Below are 19,000 nucleotides of genomic sequence, written 5' to 3'. Positions count from 1 at the left end.
GTATTTTTCTGCTAACATGCTATGTCCCACAGAAGCTGTAGTCTGGAGGACTTGCTACCTTCTTTATCTCCCAAGCTCAGCATCCCTGACTGAATTATGTTTCTCAAGATCTACTTCAGTCTCCTCTCCAAATGAATGGCGGATCCATCCCAAGAATCACAATTTCTTACCGTTAACGGCTTTTGAAGCTGCTGTGAAAAGAAAAAGCTATTCATCAAAAAACCCTACATTCCTTCTCTCCCTGCATGGTGTCAAGTGTGCCCCAGTTACGCCTTTCAAAAAAATCAGGCCACTCTGCTGTCAGCTTTATAGTATTGGGTTGGAAAGCTCCTGAGAAGGCAGGTCCATACATCTCCTTAGAGCTCAGGACAGCTCTTTCCATCAGTAATCTGAGCTTTCTCTTCCACTATGGGCCAATGACTGAGTGTACAAGATCAAGAAGGAACAGAAATTACAAAACACTTGGAGGATTAGCATCCACAACAATTTCCTATCTCATACATTCCCCTCATGTCAGGCACCATGGGCGCATTTTGCTTCTGAGTCCCCTCTAAATCCTAAAGAAATCTTCATGCACCTAAACCTTATGTGTAGCTAAACAATTGCCTCTTGTTGGGGAGCTTCACATCTAAAATTTCAGTGAGAACAGACACAAGGCTTTTATCTCCCCTGACTTCCCCACAGACAGATAAATGCTATCACCACTTCACTCCCACCTGAATGTGCCTACTTTGTACTTAACCCTTCTGTTCTGAAGTCCTTCTCTACATCAATTATTCTCCTTTGGCCTGTCTGGCGGATTTACTGCATTCCCAAGGAGACATAATGCCTTTTAGATGGGCTTTTGGCAGATACATACAGGACATTTACCCTTAAGGATCCCTTCCCTCAGGCTGGTGGCACAGTTAGCAGCCTTGGGTTGCCATCATTAGCTGCTGCTGTGCAGTAGAAACTGTCCAAGTTTGCAACCTTTCATCATGATTAGGTATTCACTATTTCATTAGTGGGACAGCAGACACAAAGGTAACATACATGGTCCACCAAAAGGTGGGATTTGCTTCCTTAAAGATGGCTATCAGACAGAAAAGGCTTGAACGATCTTTGAAGAGGCTAAGCACTCTGCAGCACTGATGAATAAGGAATAAACAAGTGGTTCGGTAGACCTCCAAAGCTGCAACTCAAATTCATTCAATGCCGAGGGAAATCTATCTCTGGGACAATGGTTTAAGTTCATCTTGAGATAGGAGAATTAGGGCTAAGTAGAGGAGAAATTGTGGGGTCTGTGTTTTACCCAGTGCTGTTTACTCACTCCTGCAGTTATCACACATGCTATAGTTGCTTCAGTGTGTCCTTGCAATGCAGAAACTGAGACTAACTTGATAAGAGCCATACAAAGAAATAGATCTAAGATGTACACAGAAGCAGTTGTCCAGTAACAATGACCAGCTGTCACAGGCAGCAAAAAACCCTGGCAGTAGGCACTGGACAATTTTCAAATACCCGCTGGTCACTGCTACCCCATTAAAGGTGGGCACTTTGCCCAGCCAACATTCCTGAACAGCTCTTTTCTTTCTCTTCCCCCTCTCTCCTCCTCACAGACTTCTAACACAGTTAATAAAAAATTTATCAGGGCAATGAAATAAACAGCAATTTAATTTGATCTGGGAGCCAAAAAGAAGAGAGTTTCTGCTGTTCAGGTGCAGACCTGGGAGTTTCTGCAACCACTGGCAGAAACGTGACCACAAAACCAATAAGATTAGAAAAATGGAGATGTAGGAGATTTTTCAGTTTTGTGAAATTTTTGTTTGGAAACAGCTGGCAGGGAGACCCATCAGCAGTGTGCTTTTGAACCACAGGAATCAGAGGGGAACAGTGTGAAATCCATAGGGAGTAATGGACTTTGCAGCCCCACAAATGGAAACAAGCGTGGCAGCACCAGGAGCTGACAGACAACAGACACTGCAGCTCCTGAGAACTGCAGATGCAAGTGACTATCCGGAGTTTCTTTTTGAAATCTTATACAATTGTCCCTTCAGGAAGAAGAAAGAAGAGAGGAAGAAGCACTTGGGTCTAACACTAATGATGTCTCAAAGGAGTTCAAGGACTAGAGAGACAGGGGCAGCATGAAATCCAGGAGAAAAATGGAGTAGCCTGGAATAGTTTGGGCTAGAATAGCATTACTCATCTACTGAAAGATTTAGTCTGTGCCTCAGGGCTTTGCTGGAATGGTGGCTCTGGGAGCAGGAAATGCAGAAATCTTTTCAGGAGAGTCCCTCACCCTCTGGCTCAGTGGGAAACAGCAGGCACAAGTATCCAGACAAGGAGATGGCAGCTTTCCTCTAGAAAAGTTTGCACAAATCTGTCAGGTTTAGAGCGAGAGATTTGGAGAGGAATGCAGCTGCCCAGTGTGAGGGCAGGTAAATATATCAGGGATTATGACCGAAAGCATTATCCAGGGTAGCACAGATCAGACACTAAAAGAAGGTGCTGTAGCACATTCAAAGAGCAATGAAGCTGATCAAGTGTCTAGAGCACAAACTTGATGAGGAGCACCTGAGGAAACTGGGGTTGTTCAGTCTGGAGAAAAGGAGGCTTAGGGGAGACCTTATCACTCTCTACAACTACCTGAAAGGAGGTTGTGGTGAGACATGTGTTGGTCTCCTACCAAGTAACAAGTGTATGAGAGTAAATAGCTTCAAGTTGCACCAGAAGCAGTTTAGATTGGATATTAGGAAAAAAAATTCTTCACTGAAAGCATTGTCAAGCACTGGATCAGGCTGCCCAGGGATGCAGTTAGGTCACCAGGCCTGGAGGTATTGTGTAGATATGGTGCTTAGGGAAATGGTTTAGTGGTGGATGTGGCAATGTTAGGATTACAGTTGGATTCAATGATCTTAAGGGATATTTTTTTCTAACTTAAATGGTTCTATGATCTAAGAATAGGTATTGTTATAACATTTAAAGTGACAAGCTCTAGGTTCTGGCAAGAGGAAAAGTGAAGGCCAGCCAATGGTGCCTAGGAGACAGTAATGCAGGAGTCTCTAAAACCAGTCTCTTACAGTTTTACCTTCTCTGCATAGACATACAAGGTGGATTAATGTTACCAGATTTTAGATATCTAAAAGTTTTCTGTGTAAACATAAGTTAGCAATTCACATTCCTCCTGTAGGAACATGTGAAAGAGAAACAGGGAATTCTGGAGGATGATCCATCACATTATCTCAAGGCATACAGCAGAAAGAATAAGATGCCAACTTCTCCCAGCAGACTACAGATGAGGGCCAAATGACTAGCTTACATTTGTGCTACTAACACTTAGATGTCTAAGGTTAAGTGTGATGAATCTGCAGTATACAACTTAAGTTTACATGACTACGTGTTCATACAGACAAGAGATGCAGCACCCTAAGAGAATTACATTTAAAAGACTGAGTGACAGAGATGTATATCTCTTGATTTGGATTTTAGGCATGCCTCTGATAGGACATCTGTGCAATTTATCTAGCAGTACCATGTCCTGGACTTGTTAAAATTAGGTGAATCTTTTATGACCCTGGACAGCTATGTCTACTGTCAGCGTGGTTTGTTCTGTTTTGCTCTAGGGAGCAAACCACAGACTCTCAGCTTTGCTCCAGTCCTTTGGATAGCCGTGTGCAAACATGGGAAGGAACACTCTCAGGCTCTTTTCTGAAATTAACTAGTGCATCTCCTCTCAGAGGAGGAGCAGGCATAGCTGACATCGCCCACCCCAGACATATACACAATGACAAGTTCAGCTTCCTCAACCTGTGAAAGTCCTCCAATGCCAATGTCACAGACCCGAGGCTTTCACATTCCTCCATGGGCTCTTGTGCCACATAACACACAGACTTGGTACCAGGTTATAAAAACAGCAGTCTGCTAGGCTGCGTCCTAGTCTCCTTATTATTTTAGGCACTTTTAATCAGAAAACATAACAAATCAATCAGCCAGAAAATAAACACATCTCAGGGCCACAGGGGCACCACAGGGAGCATGGAGGAGATCATGTCCCCACTACTGCCCAGTACAGTGTGGACATGATCTATTCATTCTGAAATGTGGTACCATCAAATAGCATGAACAGGAGGAGCCAGTCTATGCCATCTGGATTAGAGTCCAGGGCTTTCTCTGATACTATCCAAAATAGAAGTAGAGACACAACGAAGGTGTCAATGTCAATTACAAAGATGTTCCAGAGACTTTGCACAACTGTTACACAGATCGTGAATTGTGTGAAACACATTGACGATAGTGGAAAATCATGGTAAGAGAAGCAGTTGTTGTTACCCTGTTAACATTCCTCTCGAATAAGTTAATGAGGAGTGTTCTCTCTATGAGCTTCTGTTTATAACCTCTTCTCTGTAGGTCAACAGGTGGATTAATCTTTCAGGTAAAATTGTGAATCAGGAGCTCTATGTGTTCATAATCCCCAAGATCATAATTCGATTTGTATAGTCAAAGTCATAAGGCTTCTACTTTGCTAAGTCTGTTCTGTGGTTATTTGGGGACATTTATCCTGCTTCACAGAGAATTGGAGTTTTTTTGCATTCAAAATAGAAGCATACCTGGAAGTCACGTTCCCATCAGTCTAACAAGGGGATAATCATTTTGAAGAGACTCTCCAGACTACAGCTGCTGCTGTGGCACCTGTGTGAAGGCCATGTGGAATTCAAGTTTAGGAGCTTTCTCCTTCGCTTCTCTCCCTTCAAAAGGTTCTTCACCTTCTGTGTTTTACTTCACTTAACACATTAATGGATATACTTGCCGCATACCAAAGCTGAGAGCTGAAGCTCCAAATTAACAAAACATGAGCAGATGTCCCACTCAGCCATTAACTCCGAGAACAATTTACAGTACTCCAGTCCTAACATACAGCTTCTTCTGGTGACATAGTTCTGGTCTCCTTGTAGACAACTTTATCAATGCATTCAGCACCCAGCTTGTGACCGCCCTTACAGGCGAAGTGCTACTAACCTCTCTTATGCTGAAGCTGAACGTGGCCAGATACCCCAGGCCCACTACATCACTCAGACCCTGTGCACAGCTAAGTCATCTGTATGCCAGAATGATGTGAAAACAGTTTCACTGGTCTTGCAGTCTGGGCAGCTCATAACTTGAGGGAACCTAAAGGTGAGATGCCATTACATTAAAATCACTGCACCAACAGAGCGCCCTCCCTACATGTTCAAAGGAAGCGTCTCCTTACCTTATTAAAGGCAAAAGGCTTTTCTTATACTGCTGACAGAGAAGACTTAGAGAAGAATAAAGATAATAGGCTGCCAGAGGCCCAATTTACGCACCCCCAAATTAATGAGTCATTCCAATTAAATTATTTGCCCTAAATTAAAACTTATCACCAAAATCCAATTCTCATTTCATTAAAGAGGACCTCCCTAGTTATCTTTTTTTTTTCCTCCACAGATTTTTTTTTAAAGGTAACCTTCATGAAATGGAAAGAAGAAATCTGGTTGTAGTCTACTTTTCTGTTTGAGGAACCCTGGAAGTTCCATTTTTTAAGAATTGCTTCTCAATCTAAAATGTGTCGACATAATAAGTTAAGATATTCCTAGAAGATCCTATGGAAGACCAAAGAAGGACAAAATCATGACATCAAATAGATGATGTAAGGAAAACATGATACATGAAGAAGAAGAAGGGAATGTTTGAAATAGGGTTGTCAAAGTCTCAGCAGCCTCAGCCTTTTGATACCAGAACTGAAGAAGCTTGCAGTCCCCTTTAAGGGATCTCCAAAGGGTCCTTCAGCATAGGCAAGCAGAGAAATGATGGCATTCCTGATGTGTCTTTGAGAAACAAACCAATGTCTTGATAGTATTCTCAGCCTTGAACACACCACTAAAACCTCTTAAGCAGGGCTTGGTTCCTCCTACCACAGGTCTGCCCACTCACAGTCTGAGATGTGACAGGACAAGACTCAGCATCACTGATGAGAGCAGCCACGTGCTCCTGCTCCCTCAGACTGCCCACGCCAACCTTTGTTACTGCTGCAGGGACAACCTTTCTCCTGGTTTCTGTTGGAAACAGAATTTTTTTAACCTAATATTTGTTTTTGAAAAGACATTTTAAAAAGCTGTGGTTGGGTTTTGAGAAAGTGCTCCCTGCCTGAATACTCTGTAAATGGAAGCCATATGTCTAAGTATCTGTTTCTTTTTTGTCTATTTTGTTGTGTGCACATTTGGCAAGTTATTTTTTTCCCTTAACTATCACATCTCAGGCTTTATTAAACTAAGCTGCTATTCTGTTATTTTTGAGGTTTTTTTTTCCCAAGCAACCAGCTACTGACATTTTAGCAGCTATACAGGAAATGTGATATTAAGTCATTATTTTCTCAGAATGTTTCTTCACTTTCTAGTGAGTAAGGAGCTGCTACTTGGGTAGCAATTCCAACATTTCTAAAGATAAAAAGCAAAGCTGGAGCTCTGAAAAAGCCATCAAAATCCAAACCCTGAAAAACCATTACTTAATACAATTTATCATTTGTTGTTTTTTTGTAATGCAGCTAGAGGCTCATCCTATAAGGCATAGCATACATACACACCAAAAAGACAGACTACTCATCTACTCAGGAATGATGAGGGCCAGCAACCAGATAGAGACAAATGGTAGTATCACATGGTTACAGCAGGTCGGCTGGTGTCAATACACACCATGCAGACACCCCCCTGCAGTAGGAAGGCACAGCACAGAGACCATGCGTACCTGCCTCTCCCAACCCTTCAAATCATCAAGTCACTTCTAAAAGGACAGGCTCATTTTGGAAATAATGTCTCCTTATTCCCCTTCCCAAAATGCCAATTTCTTTCTTTCTGTAATTAATGGAAAGCTTTTAAAGTAGGAAACAAATTTGCTTCTTTCTACAAGCCTTCATGTTGTTTTTGAACTGCTGGCTTAATTTAAGTTTATTTTACAATCTGTTTCTCGCCAATTCCAATCTCAGATGAAATCTTGGCTCCAGTGAAGCAAAATTCCCTTTAAATTTCAGTGGAATCAAGATTTTGATCCAGGTTCTCATCCACTAACACACAGCTACAATGAGTATAGACAGTAACGCAGCAGCCAAAACCACAGAACTTGGGCTGGTGGACCCCAGGAATCTGGAATTTCATCCCATATGGATTTTGAGCATGGCAGATTTGCAGTATGGCACCAGTAAAATAAGAAAAAAAGGAACACTGTTCCATGAACACTGGAGCTAATGTCTACCGTAGCTACACATGATAGGTCTCAGTGCCTCATACCTCAGAAAAACCTTCAAAGATTTTGACTGGTTTTAGTCAAGGTGGCATCCACCAGCTGGCACGTATGTGCCTTCAAACCAACCTGCAACCATACATCCTTTTATGTGGAAGGGATGCAGGGGAACATTGTGGTCCACCAGTGAGAATTTGAGGGAAAAGAGCATGTGCTGAGCAAGGTCATGGCATGCATGATGGGTGTCAGTTGAGCAGAAGACTGTCAGGCAGAAGGACAGCATAATCATACAAATAAACCCGTACATGCTTTGTTTCCTTAGGAAGGAAAGCTACTCTCAATATCTCTAGGCTTCGGATATAATCAAAGCTCAACTGAGCAAACCACAAATGTGGCTAACCTCAACCTGGCAGTATTTCTTTCAAATGAAAGAAAGAAAATAAAATAAACAGTAAAGCTACAGAAATGGTTGAACTGAGACAGGGAAATGTGGAGCATGATTAATTTTAGCTGTTATCCGTATTGCAAGTATAAAGACAAGCTGACCCTAAAGTTCTAATGAAGCCTACCTTTATAGCTTTTCTAAGTATTTTTGGTTTAGAAATCCAAAGCTACAGATTAGATCTCTTTGAGAATTTTTTTAAAACACATTTTTGCTCATTTTCAAGCTACTAACTAGTTACAAGCCTGCTATGTAAAATTAATAACATATTTATTCCTGGTTATACTAGCCCTTTTTACCTGCAAAAAGTTCTTGCGAGGATGTGGAAAAATGATCTCCAGAGGATGGGGCAAAAAAATTTTTCACTCACTGCCGACAAGACACTGGCCATCATGGAGGAAGCAAGCAGTAAGAATCTATGATTTAGGGAGTCAAAGGGGCTATATTCTGTTTTGGGCAAACTGGGTCAAATTTCAAGGCTCACAACAAGTCAAAACAACTCTATTTTGCTACCTGGCCACTACTTTTTCAGCAGTGGGAGCAAGAATGGTTATTTGCACTCTCTTAAGGGTTAGCAGGCTTGGTGGTCGGACAAGGTTCTTGCTGTATTTGGAGCTGAGAGCAAAATATTGCCCCTAATCCGCTGTTTTATAGTCCACACTAAGACTTGGGACAGTAGACAATCAGAGCAAGAAATAACAAGGCAAAATCTTTCATAGCACTAGTCTGAATCTAGAATTAGCTGATCAGACAAAATCACACAAAATCAGCTGATACTACTCTGAAGAGGCCTCTCAAGCTAAGATGATTTATATCACTAAGAAGCTGGATTATCATATCAAGAACTTTCCTCCTAGATGTTGCAAAGCATTCCATGCATTTTATGCAACACTTCTTTCTCCAAAATGAGTAAGCATTTTTGAAGTATTCTGTTTTTGTCGCCTGCCTGCACCTGCAAAGCAAGCACCAAAATATTTCCAGAAAAACCTACTGATTTAGGCACTAAGAAGTGCTGATTTCCAACCTATATAACAAGGCCAAACCCTGCACTGCACAGTAACATTCCATCCATGCCTGGAGACAGGAAAACAGAAGTTAAAAGGCATCAGGACACTATGGGGAGGCCATAAAAATATTAGATGGGGAGCGACAGGACGCTCCTTGGTAATGTATGAAACACCAGGTGCAGTTTCCTGCTATTTATGAGTTTGGGCAAAACAAACCAGCACAGAAAACCTAGAAAGATTGCCACTGAGATTTTTGTGTGCCTGAAATTCTGGAATTATTCTGCCAGTAGGAAATTACGGTCCATAGTAGCAGCTGAAGGGGAGCAGCAAGATCCACTGTGCTTCAGCTCACCAAGATGATTCCCTGCTCTCTTAGATTATTTTCCCCATCAAACTGATCTTTTACTGAACTGTTACTTCTTTCTGAGCACACTGGTCCTGTCTCTCCCAGTCCCCGTAGTAATCTGAATTTATCTCCTCCCTCCAATCTTTTCTTCTTCTCCCCCACCGCTCCCAGTAACATGATCTTTTTTCTTCTTCCCAGAAAATTCATACTCCCATGTTATCTCATTATTCTTTGCAACAGCATGCCAAATTCGCTGTCATTTTCCCACTGGGGCTATGTCCTGAAAAAGACGAAGTGATCTGTGCTCATTCTTACCTACTGCAGGCTCCCTGGAATTGAAAATGCTACAGTGTTAGTACTCAGAAAGATCCCTCCGAATTCTGGGCTCTGCTCCCACAAAGCAGGAAAGCAAACATATCTCGAAGAATGGCATCTGACTCCAACATCCTTTTGTCTGACTAGCAAAGGAAAAATGGCTTTAGCTCTCTTCAAACCACCCTGCTTCCAGCACTGGCTGAAGAGGTGGGGAGGCCAGACATGCCTGTGAAGATGGGCTCCCACCAGGAGCTCTCCTGAACATAAACCACCCCAGCTCTGGTCACCCAGTGACCTGCTGCAAGCACTGACAGCCCCCTACCCTGTATTCTGGCAGGGAATAAATTCTAGAGGAGAATGATAGAAAGGAGTCTGGAAAGACTAGAAGGATGCATGGCCCCATGCAGGCTACTTACCCAGGACTCCCATTTATAGTCAGTGGAGGGAAGTTGACGTTTCCACTTGTAAATTCATCTGATGAATTTTGTATGGTTACTTTAGGATAAGCTGGACCACATCTGAGAAGAGCCTGCTTGTCCTCACTAATGACAGAGGAGTCCAAGGTGACCCACTAGTGTTGAAACATCTGTGTTCGGTCAGATGAAGCTCTGCTCTGGCTCAGTGGCTCAGGTCTGAGGCTGGTGACCACTAGAAGTTATCCCCACTTCATACCTGACTTTGGGCTCCTAAAAACCACACTTGTATGCCTTGATCCAGTTCTGCTCAGAAACCCTTCTGACAATCCCAAAGACTAAAACACAATCTTTCCCTAACACTGTCCTCAGCAATGAGGGCAAGGGTTGAGTGGATGGTGGACAAAATCCTCCCTCCTCGGCCACTGAACCAGTTTTACCAAGGGGCTCGCAGGGAGAGCAGTGCTTACACAGAGGAAGCGTGGCTGGCTTCAGCTACCTCTTTGGGTAAAGGATTTCACTCTGCAGTGCTTTACCAGTTAGCTACACAAAGTCCTCTAATTTCAGAGGAGAAGACTGAGAGGTTCTTTTCACACAGTAATGCCTATCAGTTTGAAAGAAAACTGTAGGATTTAGCCGTTAGCTGCTATACATTTGACTTTGAATTTGTGATTAGGGCTGGGCAGTAAGCAAGAATTCCTCTGTGAAAATTTGCTGCTGATGTTTCCAAATTTGTTTTTATTTTATCAAAAGGACAAAGCCCTTTTGATTTTTCTTAAGGGAGAAGAGCCCATGTACTTCCAGCAGCCAATAACTAGCAATCACAAGAAATATTAGTGAGCCTGCAGCAGTATCAGGCTCTGAGCAAAAATGTGAACATGAGCTCTCCATACCTCAGCTGAATGCTCTAGCTTTTAGATAGGCTGTGGCAATTCTATACCTTTTTCTCTCCCCAATTTTGACCAAAAAAGGCACCTCAAAGCTGTAAAACCTACCTGATCAAATTTTAATCAAAGCCAAAATCATTGAAATGTTTTAGTATCTCTGAAAAGCTCCCAGCCCTCTCCATTAACAATGATGCCTTGCTGTAAAGGCTCTGGACAGCAAATATAGCAACCACTTTCTTGCTCCTAGTTGAAAGAGTTATTCCTTTAGCCTGACTTGGACAGGCCTCAGTCTTCATTAGAGAAACTTTCAAGCCCTGTGCCTGCTAAGATCTGTGTGTCTTTGTGCCTGTGACCCTGATGAGACAAGTAAGGACTATAAGGATTTCTCCAATGATATTTAATTCCTGAGAAGCGTTTGTGGATATAACCTTAAAAGAACAAAGACCCCAGGTAACGCTAGGAAAGGGGCAGCCATGACATCCCATTATGACTAATTCTTCTGGAACAAGTTAGTCAACATACTAGAATGATCGATTAAGCATTTATTTATAAACATCTAGAGGACAATAATACAATAAAGGAAAGAAACAAGCAATGTCCTTCTGACAAGCACATATCATGTCACGTCAGCCCATTTCCCTTTTTTTGGTAGGATATTTGGTATAGCTGATAATGTGGAAGAAGAATGTGTGATAATGTGATATATCTTGACTTCAGAAGGACCAACAGTCTCTTGAACAAGTTAAGAGAATATGGTGGATGTTAAAACACCATCAGGATGCTTCAAAGAGCTGCAATCAATGGATCACTATCTGCTGGGGATGAAGATTTTAGTGGGTTTCTACCACAATCCGCTTTTGTACCCTGATCTCTTCAATACTTTAATTAACACCTTCAAGATGGAACAGAAAGAAGGTACTTGACTTTTGTCAATGACACCAAGTTGGGGGCAGTTATAAGTGCTTTGGAGACCAGGATCATAAATAAACTGAAGAAGCGGTCTCCATGGAGAAACCAAACAGATGGCACCCAACAATAGTGAGCGCAAAGCACTATGCTCCAGAAGGGCTGAAAAAAATTAATGCTCACATACAGAAGTGGGGAATGAGCTGCAGACTGCACTGCAGGCCAGTAACAGAGGGTTAGAGAGCAGCAGAGAGACTAAATAAGTAAAAACAATGAGGCAGGTTTATAAAACAGGTAAATCTTATCTTATCCTGCGTTTAGGTACATGAAGCATCATAGGCATGACATGGCTGGTATGCACAATTGAGTCTTAAACCGGAGCTTTTGCTTTGTTTTTGGACAGTACACTGAGGGAAACACGTAGACAGAACAGACAGTAGTGAAATATGGATGACATAAGAGTTGGAAAATAAGCTGGAATAGAGAGATCTGAGACACAGGGGTTAACAGGCTTCTAACAAGTAAAAGGTAGTTTTGAGGAAGCGGAGGAGAAACTACCACCATGTGCCTTGGAAGGACCAGAAATAATTGGCATCAAAATCAATTTGGATCATATGTTAACAAAAGCTTTCCAGGTACAAGGAGATTGAAATAATGACCATGCACTGGCTATGCTGGCACAGGGTGTCTTCAAAAAATACATGTTAAGGACAGCCATTGTATAGCTGATCTTGTCTCACTGCATGCGGAAGGACGAGGTCAGTTCTGGCAGTTCCTTCCAGCTCTTTGCTCCTCTGATCAGACCCCAGCAGAAATATCTGGGCTAGTGAATGGAAAGAGTTGCTAGTAGCCATTACACCCAAACTGAAGCAGCATGAAATGCTTTGAGTGAGGTGGTAGTTCAGACCAGTCTTTTCATGTATTAATTCCAGTGCAGAGTATGCACAATCAGCATCTGGCAGCAACTGAGCTGGGCAGAAACAGCTGCTACCAGTTCAACCCACCCTGCAAGCAGTGCTGGCCACCTGGGTCAGAACGACAGAAGAGATGGCTACAGTTATACTAATGAATCTTTAGGCAGTGAATATCTACTTCTGTCAGCAGAGTTGGCTTTTAGTTTGAAAACAAGGAAAGACTTAGTAAGGTGATTTGTTTCCTACTTCTGGCTGTCCATCAAGTTGTGATTTTTTTTCTTATGCTCTTTAATTACCCCTCTCTTAGACCTTTGCAATATGCCTCAGCTGAGAGTGATCCCATCACTGGACATACACACTTCAGCCATAAAGGAAAGGGGCGGACAGAGTAGGCTGCCTATGCAGACACTGGTGCTGGCTGACAAGACATAATTGGCACTTCCCTTGGAAATACTAAAGGACATGGGCACTCGCATTGGAGAGGTGATGACCCTCTTTCCGCGATACACTCCTACAGTTCTGGCCAGCACAGTTCACTAAGCAATGCTCGCCCCAGGGAAAGCTGTTTTTCTCAAGGGAGAAAAGGACCTGCTTCTGGAATGCAATTCCATTAAGCCTGCAATGATCTAAATGCAGTGAATCCTTAGGACATACCAAAGTCCATCTATTTCATCTCGTATTGTAGACATGGAAGTGATTTTCTCTATTTACAAGGACTCCAACACCTGTCCAGTATCTGCCTACTATAGCTATCCCATTTGCTTCTAGGATGACAGGGTCTGGGTTTTCACAGTGGCTGTACAGATGAGGGAGTTGAACTGGGGGAAATTAAGGACCCGATGTTGGTATGCAGTGCACTGGGGAGCAGAAATACCCATTACAGCACTAATGGAGCAGAATGGGAAGCGTGGGCTTGGCCTTAAGGCAGCACATTGCTTCCAGGGCACAAGCAGCTGTCATTGCAGGATCTTTCACTGACAAATCCAGTCATCACCAGTGTGTGCAAAGCTAGCAAGGAATCACTGAACCTGGTTTGTTTCAGCTTCCCTGAGCTCTTTCAAAGGAAATCACTGACCACCATTCCAGAAATCCTCCTGACACATTACCACACAGATCAGTTCATCACCCTGTATTTAACTTCCTGGGAGCTGAAATTTCTTTTATTTATTTATTTATTTTCAGAGCGTGGGAAGCCCAGAGCTTCATATACATGATGTTTTTAAATTTATGAACACAAAACCAAGAGAAGTAAATAAGCTACATTAAATATATAAAACTAAAAAGCTTAGCATGACTCAATATCCAGGTACCTTTCATTTGTACTAGTTGCAGACTATTTTTCAAGCAGACAACCTGCAAATCTAAGAATAATACTAATCAATATGAGAAAACTATCCTCAGAGAGAAAAGGGATATTTTCTAATATATGCTATTTTATAAAGAACTAGTTTTATTATTTATCACTATTTAAAACACATTATTAGACTAATAAAAACATGGTTTAAAATGATAAAACTAACTCTTCCAAATAGCAAAAGATTTTGTATTTATATTTTGCTTGGTTTTGGTTTTTTTTTACCAGATGAACTTTTTTATAGGAAAATCAAAGCTATGTTTTTCACCTAATTAAAGGATCATAGGATACAGGGCTTTAAAATTAAGCATGATATTTTAATGGGTCTTTCACTAAATCTGTTGAAGGCATTAAACAATGATTATCCACAGATACGTTGTTTACAGGCATCCACAGTTCAGATGTGCAAAAACCTGAATTTTCTCATCCTCAGAAAGGTGGCAGTAGTTCAGAGCTGGACACCCACACTTTTAGGTAAAAGCTGAGCTAGAGAACTCAATTTTGCTGCTTCGGCCCGTATCTAATAGGCACAAATAAAATTAATAATATATGTGCGTGGCTCTAAAATTAATTTGTACCTATATTTTTCTTGACAGGTAAATGGAAATTGTATGCTGCGAGATTTTACCAGCAATAAACCACCTACAGCCAGTTAGCTATGCACCACTATAGTGAGCAGCAAGGCAGGGTACACCTCCAGGGCTGGTGAGTGCATTTCACGCTGAGTGCACTCCAGTAAACACTCAGGCAAGCTGGGAAAGCTGCTCTGCCTGCTGGTGTGTGCCGCTCTTCACATTACTGAGGGAGGATTTTGTGCAAGTAGACAAACCAGGAGCCTTCTGTCTCTCTACACTTGCACGTAAAGCATCACCTCTGACCATACGTCCACATTTCACCTTTCAAATAAACACTCTATGCTAGTTAGCCCCCAGCATGCCAAGCAATATCAGCAAGAGTGGCCCCTTCATCCATGCGTTTATATCCAGAGTGATTCAAACACTTGCTGGGGGAAATAAAATCTGCAGTATTTTTGACTTACTAGACAAATCAGGAGAAATAACAAACTCTTTCCTGAATGATAATGTAGAAGCTGAACGTATCTGTAATATGTATCGGACACATTCATACCTACCTATCTATCTAAGCTGCTCTATAAATATTTTAGATAAATACGCAGACAGGCAGAATGGTGTGAAGATTAAAAGCAAAGCAAAACAAAACTGAGTAAACTCGCTCATTTGGTATTCTGGTCTGGGCAGGATGGAACATGTAAACTCCATAATGCCCTTACCAGTAATTGGTGAACTCCTTAATATGTTTACTCTCTGTTTTGCCAGGAATGCAGGCAGGCAGACAAATAGGACAATGCTGGTTCAGATGGCCAATATTCCAGTTCCTTATAACACACACAGGAGGAGGGAAGCTAAAAAAAGGAAAGGAGAACATAAGGTACGCAGCAGCTACCTCAGGCACCAGGTTTCACACTTGCCTAGTGGCAGCGCACCCTGCAAACCAATGACCCAGCACAGAAAACCACACAGAAAACTTAATTCCCCAGCCTTGCAAAGAGTTGACAATGGAAGGCCAAAAACCACAGTACAGTAGCTTGTTGACACAAGAGAAAAGAAAGGGAACCTGAGGAAGGAGGAAGCGATGAAAGCAGAGAGCTGCCTGGGAAGACATGAGACAAGCACAATTTTCTGACAAGTGCTATCATAAGCAAGTGCTTTCTCCTTAGCGCCAGAACAACCAGAGCCAGGTTTGCATTATTCTGGAATATGTCTTGGCATCATTGGTGCCCCCTGCTCTGTCACTGATTTTGAAAGGACAGACTGACAGCAGAGTAAAGTTATGTCATGCTGTGGAGGAAGGAGAACAGTACTGCTGACTCCTGTTGTAAATGCAAGGGATACAAAGGCTACTGACTCTGGGGTTTCTCTAAGAAAGATACAGATCCTTCCACCCACTCTGTCTTTTGCTCTTTTCTCCCTTCTCAGGTAAGTTGCTTACCTTGCACGATCAAGTAAACCTGGGAAGTCTTGGGGTGATGCTGTGTCTGCACTGAACATGTATAGGACCCCTCATCATAGACATCCACTTTCTGAATCCGCAGGCTGTATTCCAGGGGGTTTCTCTTCTCCAGCTCTACTCGAGGGTCCAGGGACCACTTGTCTTCTCCAGCAAAAATGATGCCAGAACGGTTTAACCATGCCACCTTGGAGCTTCTATCTTCTACATAACACCTGCAGAGGATGAGAAAGGTGAAGGGGAGATTAACAAACCTCTCCATGATCTCCATTGTATCCCTTCCCTTTACTACTATGCTCAGAAACTCCATTGCACACTCCAGCCGTGTCAATGAACCACAGCATCTCCTCACCATTGCTGCCCCATGGCCATGTATTTCATAGAATCATAGAATCATAGATTAACCAGGTTGGAAGAGACCCACTGGATCATCGAGTCCAACTATTCCTATCAAACACTAAACCATGCCCCTTAGCACCTCGTCCACCCGTGCCTTAAACACCTCCAGGGAAGGTGACTCAACCACCTCCCTGGGCAGCCTGTTCCAGTGCCCAATGACCCTTTCTGTGAAGAATTTTTTCCTAATGTCCAGCCTAAATCTCCCCTGGCGGAGCTTGAGGCCATTCCCTCTTGTCCTGTCCCCTGTCACTTGGGAGAAGAGGCCAGCACCCTCCTCATTTCACAATGATTTTTTTGAAAGGTCCATGAAACTATGATATTGGAGGTAGCCGTATCTCCTGATCTCTCTTCCTTTTGTCTGTGGCCTACGTCTGCACCAAAAATGACTTTGAAAGGCCACAGGAGATCCTGGTCACCAAATCACTTCTAACTCTGCCATGGGACAGATTACAAGGACTTTTTTCCATGCTTCTCCTTCACCTTCAAAAGCTAAGTATACAAGAGGGTTACACTCGCAGCCCCCTGCCAGCTAGGTGGGCAAATGCTCAGGACTCCAGGTTTGTCAGCTCAGGGTACAGCTGCTCCATCCCTCAGTTCCCACAGCAAAAAGGGAGTGAGCTATCATGTATCTCCCCCCTCCATCCCCCTGACAAAAATAAAGGCTTTTTGGAAAGAGGGATTCACTCCTCAAAAACCACTCTGCTAACACAAACCCTTGCCAATGCACATCTGCCTGCTTGTACAGGCAAGTACAGATTTCAGGCTGAAAAGGAAAGGTCGCAGAATTATCACTGCTATGCCTGGACACACAGCATGTCCAATGAACATCCTAGGTGAGACAAGAGGAAAGGAATAACAGCTAAGGGCAGCAGGCAGAGGAGAAGAAGCAGGACCAGGAACTGCCCTAACCCCAGCTGCCAACTGCTGCAAGGCAGAGGACAGACTGACCATGTTGCAACTGCATGACAAGCCTTTTGCTTCTTCACAGAGACAGGAGAAGGTGTTGTGAAGACAAATGCATTTTTGGCTAAGGCACCTGTTCTGTACCACTTCCCACCTCCAGAAAAGGAAGCACGTGCCAATGAGGAAGCACATCCTGCTTGCTTTCACCTGTCTGTGTTCGAGAGGTCCAAGGCTGAAGGACACATAGGGACATAATTCCTTTTTCAACCTGGCAGCCGTATCCAAGACCAGGCTCAGACAGACTGAGGGTTTGCCATCACACTGTGTTTGCTCTGTGGATGAACAGGGAAGCTCAGTCTCTAGAGCTGTTGCCTCTTCACCTCTCAGAGCTCTGCCCACAGCCTCCCTGCATCCAAATAACTCAATGCCCCTCCTTACCACTATTCACATATGTGTTGTATTTGAAAGAGAAAGGAGAGAGGATAAAGATTATTGCTTCGAGATAAGACAAATATTTGACAGTAGGCATTCACACAGCCTCTTAGCATGGGTCATACATTTTCCAAGTTCCTCTGTTTGAATGCACTTCATTCATGCTGTGCTGCAGCTGCCATCCCTTGCGACATGACCCTACAATTATGCCCTGCGCCTCTCACCCCCTTCCTTTTGGCATGGCCATGGATGCTTTCTGAGCATGTTCTGGAGCTACTTGTGGGCAGGAGGGAAGCCATTCTGCTTGGGCATCTATGGGAGGCATGCCACATTGCTGGCCAAGCTGAAAGCAGCTCTGTCTGATCCAACAAACATTTGCTTTAGAGAACAGCCCAACAGACCCTGGCCAGCACCACCACCACCCAGCCAAGGTAGGGGAGCAACCATTTGCCTCTCAGGCCAGAGCCCACCCTCACAGGCAGACAGGCAGGCACGTGTCCTAAGGTGAGCTCTCAGCTGTAATCTGTGTTGTTTTTAAAAAGTTGCTCTTAGTAAAAAAAAAAAGGAGCAGGGGAATGCATAAGCAGCCACTTACATGTAGAAACCAGCACTACCGCCATGTGGCAATCTCCCAGTTCAGCTGGCTACCCTGGACTGTAACCACCAGTGACGGGAGCTGGAAGCAAGGACCTAAGGAGGGCACTATGCCCAAAAACTGGGAACAGTGGCCCCGGAGAGACACCCAGACTGTCTCCAGAGCTGGTTGCCTTAAGGTCACCAGCCTTCTTGCACACACATTTCTGCACAGAGGTGTAATGCACCGAGAAACAGGGACCAGGCCTTTTTCAAAGGTGTTCGAAGTCCCTCTCTGCACATTTTGGATTTGTGAAAATCCCGAGCGGGATGGCAGTGAGAAGCTAAGCAGATTAACAGCTGAAGCTGAAGTCAGTGGGAGCTGAAGTTTCCCAGTCACTTTTGAAAATCCCCCAGCACACCTATCAGTGTTACTAGGCACCAGATGATCCATCACACCATACCAGCCTACACTGCAATGCTACGTGTTACAGTGCAGTACCCCATGGCTCTGCCCCACACCTAATCAGTACATGCTTCTGCTTGGAGGTAGCAAAGATGCCCCTGTGACATCCCTCAGATCAGTAATGGCTCAGTAGCACATTTGGAGCAAAGCTTCATCAAACTCTTGCTCCTGAAAGGACACTCACTCAGAGATCCTCCTTCTATTCTGCCAAAGAGAAAATGTGTCATAACATGTCCCACAGCCCCTGAGGTCAGCCCTAGGCTGGTGGTCAATAGCTTACAGTGCAACAACCTTGCAGGTGCCCCTGAAGTAATTCAGCGGATGCTACCAAAATAAAGCAAGGAGAAAAGGAGAGGGAAAGGAGACAAATCAGAAGAGCGAGTGA

At 43.3% G+C, this 19,000-nt stretch overlaps 1 protein-coding gene across 3 annotated transcripts in view; it reads right to left on the bottom strand.

Annotated features, from left to right (window-relative positions):
- Positions 1 to 19,000, bottom strand: part of LSAMP (limbic system associated membrane protein) — a 1,019,327-nt gene that overhangs the window by 152,208 nt on the left and 848,119 nt on the right. For all 3 annotated transcript variants that reach the window (XM_069867324.1, XM_069867316.1, XM_069867333.1), the window contains one exon: positions 15,825 to 16,057. In XM_069867324.1, the coding sequence (XP_069723425.1) occupies positions 15,825 to 16,057 (233 nt within the window). The remainder of the gene's footprint in view (positions 1 to 15,824; positions 16,058 to 19,000) is intronic.

Source organism: Phaenicophaeus curvirostris, chromosome 1 (assembly GCF_032191515.1).
Source record: "Phaenicophaeus curvirostris isolate KB17595 chromosome 1, BPBGC_Pcur_1.0, whole genome shotgun sequence".
Lineage (NCBI taxonomy): Eukaryota > Metazoa > Chordata > Aves > Cuculiformes > Cuculidae > Phaenicophaeus > Phaenicophaeus curvirostris.
The sequence above is the reverse complement of the archived record's forward strand: the minus strand, read 5'-3'. Positions and strand labels throughout refer to the sequence as shown.